Below are 7,933 nucleotides of genomic sequence, written 5' to 3'. Positions count from 1 at the left end.
CCGTGGCACGTTATCGCTCCTTAAGAGGCGCCATTTCAGACGTGTCCGTCGTCGGTATCACGAACCATCTCTGGATACTTCACTTGTACTGAACGGAATCCATATGGATTCCTTTTCCTTCTAATTTCTTTCTGCGATTTCTTTCTTCTTTGATACCGTTCTCAGAATATTCGATAATCACAATCAAACTTGTAATATGTTGGAGGACCAAGTAGCCTATTTGTTGCAGAGGTATCTCGGCAACTATGTTCGTGGCCTTAGCAAAGAAGCTCTCAAAATCAGCGTTTGGAGGGGTATAATATCATCATCATCCTTCAACTTTATTGTGATTATACTTTTTTTTCGCTTTGATCAAAGTACTGGCAGCCTTTTCGAATGTTCATTTTGTGGTTGGATTAGTCCATGTTCTTTTTGGTGTGAATTACCTGCTTAGGGTTTATGCGTTTTGTGCAGTTGGCCACGAGGTTACTAGCGTTTGTGCTATGTAAAATAGTTACGTTTTGAATGCTTGTTTGATAGTATGAGCAATGGTACTAATTTTCTGAGTTTCATTTGGTGAGTGCGTCGGTAGAGGTGGAGCACATATCGATTAGGGCATGAAACTAGGAACAAAGGCTAGATATGTTATGTTACGTTATGCTTCTTTAGTCGATTAGAATTGGTGAATTAGTTTTAGTGATTTGGGCAATTAGGGGCGAGTGATAACTGAACTGATAATAGCCTGTTGGTTTAATGTTTTTGGGCAATTCAAACAGTAACTATTGTATAACTTGAATGCCATAACCTGCTAAGTATGTGGCCAATGGCCTAATCTTTTTTAACTTCGCAGAGATAATGTCAGAGTTCCAGGAAGGTCATTCTAATAATTTTGTCTTATTATTGGACATTGGTGTAGTTTTTAAAGCTAGTAAGCCCTCATTAACTTTGGCCTAGGGTAGTGGCCTTGAAATGGATGGAGTTGCCACCCACCTATTCGAGCATCAATAATGACAATAGTGGGTTTAGATGTGTCTAACAAAATTGTTGTTAGGCTATATATATATATATATATATATATATAGAGAGAGAGAGAGAGAGAGAGAGAGAGAGAGAGAGGTGTTTAAACAAGAACATAGTCAAAATAAGACAACACGAGAATGGCCAAATCACATGTGTTTTTACATTGAAATCACATGCCATTAGGAACACGGTTAACAAAAGGGTGTGCGGACGACTTGACCCTCGAACTAGGTCACGACCAAGGTTGTGCTATAACAACATATTAACACGTGATTTGGCCGTTCTTGTATTCTCTTATTTTGACTTGTTCATTTGGACCCAACTCTCTCTATATGTATATATATAGAGGTAGGTTGATACCAATTTAAGAAAATAAGAGAATGGCCAACTTACGTACAAAATCACTTGATTTTACATTAACGGCCAAAAAAGTGTGCGGGCGACCCTATGGCCTCGTGGCAAGGTCGCGTGGATCACATGTGATTTTGTACGTGATGTTAGTGTCATCACATGTGATTCGGCCATTCTCTTATTTTCTTAAATAGGTATCATTCTCGTATGAACCCGACTCTCTCTCTCTCTTTCTATGTATATATATCAGATTCTAATACCATTGATCACTGGGAATATATTCAGAAACCTTATTGTTATTTATGTCAGTTCCATGTTGTATAACTGGTGATATCTGAAGTCATTGTTGGTCTTGCACATAAAGATTCTAATTTCTGTTTTAGTCCTCTGTGATACATTTTTTTCTTATACATATTTTGAGATTTGGTTGTTTGAGTTGGTCACAGGTGATGTAGAATTAACAAATATGCAACTGAAGCCGGAGGCGCTCAATGCGCTGAAGTTACCTATAAAGGTTAAGGCAGGGTTTCTTGGATCAGTGAAGCTTAAGGTGAGGGCTGCTAAGTCTTCTCCCAATCAACCTAGAGAATTGCAATTTGTGGTTTCTGCAGATTCAAATTGATTACATTGTGCTACTTGGTTTCATTCTTGCTTTGTCTGCACTGTGCTCTATGATCTCTCTTTGTTAAGATCCCCCATAATTTTTGAGTGTGAGCTTGATGTGGGGGTTTTATGTGGTTTAGGTATAAGGAGCTAAAGGAAGACCGATTCATGTGTCTCAAGATGGCTGGAACATATTAAGGGGACTTTAAGACTTATATGAACTGGACCTCCTAGAATTTTTCCTCTTTAACTATTTTGTATTTCTGTAACCCCTTGAACCTATTACGTGGATATAGCTAATTCTCTTCTCCATTCAACTATCTCCACTTGCTCGAAGTTGCGAACTAAAATTCATAGGACAGGCCGGTTGAAAAAGCTAGAATGTAGAGCTTCATGCAAGGATTATTGTGAGATATTCATTCTTGAATGGTATAAATTGAGTATAGATGCAGTTGGGGTGCATTTTTCAGGGTTTGGACTCATGCAGTTGGGCATGATTAATATCCATGCTGTAACTGGAAGAGTATAAGCAATTGTATCACTAGTATCTAATTTACTTGAAACAACTAGTTCCCACACATGGGCTCATTAAGCTACTATATGTTTCTAGGTTCCCCTAATAGTAATTTGTACTTGTATTATCTTATACTGGTTCAATAATACTTGTGTAAGTACTTCTTCATGGCTGATCTGTTTCATGCGTCTAATCCACATTTCATTTGATGAGAAGACAATGTACTTTTTCTATAAGCACTTTGACAAATGCAATTGGTTTCAAAATAGATGATCTTCTTGTGTGCTTATCGCCTCTAAATATTTTTAAGTTTGCTTATGGTATTTACGTTTATCAGGTTCCTTGGAGCAGGATTGGTCAAGAACCGGTTTTGGTATACCTGGATCGTATATATTTATTAGCCGAACCTGAGACCCAGGTTGAAGGGTATAGTGAGGATGCCATTCAAAAAACTAAGAAATCCCGAATACATGTAAGTCATTGGCATACTGTTCTAAGATGTCTGATTGATGATCCTCTAAATAATCTGTATTATTAAAACAGGATATGGAAATGAAGATGCTGGAGAGCAGGCAGATCTTAACCACAGAAATGGTATGCACCTAAATTCAAACCTTGATTGTTGTTCCATGTAGCCATTAATTTGACTGTGATGATGATTCTTGGCAAGTCTGCAAACATTTTATTTGTTTGATGAGAAGCAACTTATGTACTTCACTGATAGAAAACGGTTTTTGCGACAAATGACTTGTGGAATAATCGTAGTCAAGGCCAGTGTTGCAACATATGACTTGTGAATCATTATAGTCAAGCCTAGTGTTGCAACAGATGATTTGGGGATTGTTATAGTTGAGGGCTTGAGGCTAGTTCCATCGGTCTACCCGGTGCTAATTTTGGTTTGGCAGCTTCTGCTTGCCACAGGGAGTGGCTCGCTATTGACAAAATGTAAATTTCTAACTCAGTTCGATCTTCTCCATTCTCGTTTTTTTTCCTTTTTCCAGAACTACTGATTCCGAAGGACAACAGTTTGTATTTGTAACATGCAGCTTCATCCAAAACCACAAGTTGACATTGCTTTGTTAAGTTTTGATTAGAACTTGCATTTTTACTGTACTTCATCATTTTCGACAAGATGTTGCTGTCTAGATTGATTGTTCTGCTTGTGCATGCCCTTATTACGAGCATCTTACAAGCCGTTTTTACTTGTGTGGTATAGTTTCCCCTTTTGTAGAGGATGTATAATACGCAGATAGTAGCCTTCTTGTTTGCTACATGCATCTGTTTAAGAAATATTTGATCCATTCTAAAGAGAAGTTTTAACATGTTAAATTGATGCATGTTTTCTTGCCCATTCAATCGAGTAACATGCTGTTTTGTTGTCTTTAAGAACAAATCATGGCTGGGGTCCTTCATCAACACAATAATTGGAAATTTGAAGCTATCGATATCAAGTATTCACATCAGATATGAGGACCTTGAAAGGTAATTAACTTCAAATTTTCTTTTGTGTCTTGTTGTTGTGTTTTCAGCTAATTCCTTTTGTATTTCAGCAACCTTGGCCACCCATTTGCTGCTGGTGTGACCTTGGAGAAACTCTCAGCTGCGACGGTTGATGATAGTGGGAAGGAGGCTTTTGTCACCGGTGGTGCATTAGAGCTCCTCCATAAGGTCTTTCTCTTATGACACAAGCTTTGCAGCTCTAGTAATCATTTTGGAACCCCAAATCATCGTTTGTGTGTTGCTATTACACTGCTAGATGTAGTTTTCTGTTGTCCTTGACATGTTTGCTTTTCTTCTTAACATGCTTTATTTACCATTTGGGGATCACAATATGGCAGAGAACAACTTTATTGTTTTTAATTTGGGGTCAATCTATTGTTCATGTGGTTTGAATTGATGTAATATTTACTTTGTATTTAATACTTGGGAATCATGTTTTTGGGATTTCTTGATCGCCTCATTTGTTATCATCGTTACCTTGGTCTTTTACTGTTTTTCCGTTTTCCAAAGTGGTAATAGGGTTATAGATCCTTGTAATAGGACCATGATCCAGTAGGTTTTTTTAGTATTATATTACTGAACCATATTGTTGTTTGCTGATATGCTAGAATAGCATTCCCTCCGTCCCACAAAAAGTGTCCACCTTAAAATCTAGAAATAATGCAAAAGAACATTCTGTACTTTTAGTTAGAGGATGAGGTTTAAGGATATACCAGGTGTGTTACCTGATGAGGCTATACTCAGTTGGAGGTTGGATATGAACTTAGGATTAATGGGTTTAGATTAAATAGAAAATAGGTAGTGCATATGGAGGGTTTTGTAGCTTGTAACCATGTAGGGATTATGGACACGAGGCCTTGAAAGGGTATTTGGGGCCGAGATCAGAAAGCTGCAATGACCAAAATGGATTCTATTGAAGTGCTGTTATGCAATGGAAGTATCTGGACCTTACAGGTCTATTCAAGTTGAAAGGTGCTTTCTGTGGGAAATTATCGAGGCCAGCAGCACGTTCTAGATTAGGATGTTGAGGAGCCATGAGGAGACCTTGAGTCATCTGAAATCGAGGTAGAAGCTGCATAAACAAGTACAACTAAATTATGATGTTAAAGTGAATGTGATCTAATGAGGTTGTATAGGATGCCAGCTGCATTAAATATTATTACATAGACTCTGTTGTTATGTTGTTATTTGCATACCCTGATATGGCTGTCATATTCCTCGAAATAGCCATTCTCCGAGGGTCCAAGAGCTGGATCTGATAGTCAAAAGATCTACGACTAGTGATTTAACTTAGGTCCGAGGAATGGAGATGCACTTCTCTATTGAGGTTGTCTATGTCTATGTTTGGTCATTTTGTTTCTCTTTCTGTATGTCACCCCCCTATGTCCCTCACTTTGACGTTGGTTAAACTTGTATGAAAACACTGTTGTGTTTAAGTCATCTCTAGTGAGGATGCCTTCATTTGATTGTTATGTGTTTTTATGTGGCCATTCATCCTGGGGTTGGTTGTGATGTTTTTAGAGAAGTTTTTAAATGAGAATATTGGTTTGTGAATTGAGTAGAGTAAATCAGTTAAAACAACTTATAGCCATCTCTAAGAGAAGCAGCTTCGCTTTCTACTTCGCTGCCTTTCTTTAGTCCCTTTACTCATCCTGCAATCGTGCTCTTACTTGCTTTGCTGCCATAACTTTTTCCAGTCTGTTGAACTTGAAAGGCTGGCTGTTTATTTGGACTCTGATATTAGTCCATGGCGCATTGCAAAACCATGGGAGGATTTGCAACCCTTTGAATGGGATCAGGTATGATCTGTATATGTTGAACAGGCTATATCTGATTTTTTAGATTTCAGCCACCTTGTCATCGTACTAAGATCCGCTTCAGATCTTCAGTTTTGGCACAAAGGATGGAAAACCAGCCAGCGTTCTTGCTCAGACACACACATACATTCTGCAACCTGTAACTGGAAGTGCCAATTATTCAAAACAGCGTACAAGTTCTCCCGATCGAGATCAACCTCTACAGAAAGCAGCAGTGAGCTTGGATGATGTGACGATTTGTTTGTCAAAGGTTAATAAGTCTATTCTATTTGGTCACTTTACAGCCTTGTGAGCAAGTCTGATGATATTAATTATGTTGCTTTAATTAGTGAGTCTTTCACAAATTTGCAGAGTGGTTATAGGGATTTGCTGAAGTTAGCTGATAATTTTTCTGCATTTAACCAAAAACTAAAATATGCTCATTTCCGTCCCCTTGTCCCGGTGAAATCTGATCCGAGATCATGGTGGAAGTATGCCTATAGAGCTGTTTCAGACCAGATGAAGAAGGCAAGGTATTCACTTCTTCCTGTAGTATCTCATCTTCTCATTATTTAGTTCTGTACTATATTAAATGAGCCCCTTGAGGAGTCTCCCGGATCATGTTGTAATTTCTCTAGGTTCAGTTTTCAGCTTACCCAGCGTAGCTTGAGCCTTGAGATGAAGGCTTAGGTAAGTTGTCTTGACTTATTTGTAAGATGTTAAAAGAATTGACCAGGGGGTAGCGGCAGCACATATGTAGATTGGAGAGGACTATCTGCTTAAATTTTTACATATTCTTTTCTATGCCTATTATATTTTTACTATCTTCCATTTGTTTATATATGTGACAGTCAGATGATCTTGTTAAAAGTTGATTGTAGCTGTGGTCTTCTTTGAAGATAATATATCAGTCAGAACTTGTATATTATTTTATTTGTAAATTGCAGTAATCACAACAGCTATTGTTCTTTCTTTCTTTCTTTCTTTCTTTTCTATTTAAAAAATTATATTTATTTGAGTAAATGAGTTTTCTTACCATCTTGCTCGTAGTTTCGCATTAAACTAAGCATTTGACTTGATAAGGGTAGTGCACTTACTCATCATACTTGTAATTCCAGTTCAAAACACCCATTGTAGTTGTACCTTGCCTAAATTCACTCACTCAGCATATATTAATGTTATTTTTGCAATTTTTTAGCAAGTACAACCAAGTACAATGATTAGAAAAGTAATTCACTCGCTTCATTTCATGTGTGTTTTTCTGGCAAAATGTATAAAAGAAAACGGACATACAAATGAGGTGCTTAGAAAGTTAAAGGTGGCTTTTGCCCCAGCAAATACTTTGGTTATGTAGTATATCTGTATATGGTAGCTCTGTCAATTAGACTTGAGCCATTCTCTTCATACTCCCTTGCTATATAAGTGTCTTTGCACACATCCACGTGTATTTGTGTTCTTTCAATATATGTGCTTGTTTGCATACATAGCCCATATGCGTGTATTTATGGCTGGAATTTTCTATTATATAATACCATGTCTTGTGGCAGTGGGAGAATGTCTTGGGAGCAGGTCCTGAAGTATGCAACCTTACGTAAAAGATACATATCTTTGTATGCTTCACTCCTAAAATCTGACCCCGGTCGAGAAATCATTGATGATGATGAGGACATTGAAGAACTAGATCGCGAACTTGATATTGAGCTCATAGTTCAATGGAGGTATACTCTTCTTCCTAATATTTTTATCATGGTTCATTGAGCACTTCATAATATCTATTAGTAAAGTTGGCCTGGGTGTTGAAAGTAGAAAAAGGACTTCTTTTTCACAGCATGCACATGGGGTTAGAAGATCTGTGGATGTCATAAAGCGGACTTGTTTTCAGAACCTAACAAAAACTACTAAATTTTGGGGAACCATTACCACGTCTATGACCTTATGGATCAATTCGCCAGTATACTCCTTTATTTTTACAATTATACTTTTAGGTTAATGATCGATATTTTATCTAAAACAGAAGGCACTGGTTATATGTGTGGGAATCAAGAAATTTTGAATTTCAAACCAACTAACAAAAATAAAGATGAAGAAGAAGACTTCTTTTGTTTGCAAAACCTGTTTTGACCCTTTTCCCTCGATGATAACAATGGAATCAACCCTTATGGTACATAAG

At 37.4% G+C, this 7,933-nt stretch overlaps 1 protein-coding gene across 3 annotated transcripts in view; it reads left to right on the top strand.

The window, feature by feature from the left end:
• The window catches only part of LOC112527539, a 46,983-nt gene continuing 39,050 nt past the window's right edge, over positions 1-7,933 (top strand). For all 3 annotated transcript variants that reach the window (XM_025138240.1, XM_025138239.1, XM_025138238.1), the window contains exons 1-10: positions 1-293; positions 1,797-1,900; positions 2,805-2,939; positions 3,011-3,061; positions 3,855-3,949; positions 4,018-4,135; positions 5,665-5,766; positions 5,849-6,034; positions 6,136-6,296; positions 7,311-7,481. In XM_025138240.1, coding sequence (XP_024994008.1) covers positions 197-293; positions 1,797-1,900; positions 2,805-2,939; positions 3,011-3,061; positions 3,855-3,949; positions 4,018-4,135; positions 5,665-5,766; positions 5,849-6,034; positions 6,136-6,296; positions 7,311-7,481 — 1,220 coding nt within the window. In that variant the 5' untranslated portion in view covers positions 1-196. The remainder of the gene's footprint in view (positions 294-1,796; positions 1,901-2,804; positions 2,940-3,010; positions 3,062-3,854; positions 3,950-4,017; positions 4,136-5,664; positions 5,767-5,848; positions 6,035-6,135; positions 6,297-7,310; positions 7,482-7,933) is intronic.

The sequence above is a fragment of the Cynara cardunculus genome (genome assembly GCF_001531365.2).
Source record: "Cynara cardunculus var. scolymus isolate 2C chromosome LG 15, CcrdV1, whole genome shotgun sequence".
NCBI classification, from domain to species: Eukaryota; Viridiplantae; Streptophyta; class Magnoliopsida; order Asterales; family Asteraceae; genus Cynara; species Cynara cardunculus.
This window is presented reverse-complemented; position numbering and strand designations above follow the sequence as displayed.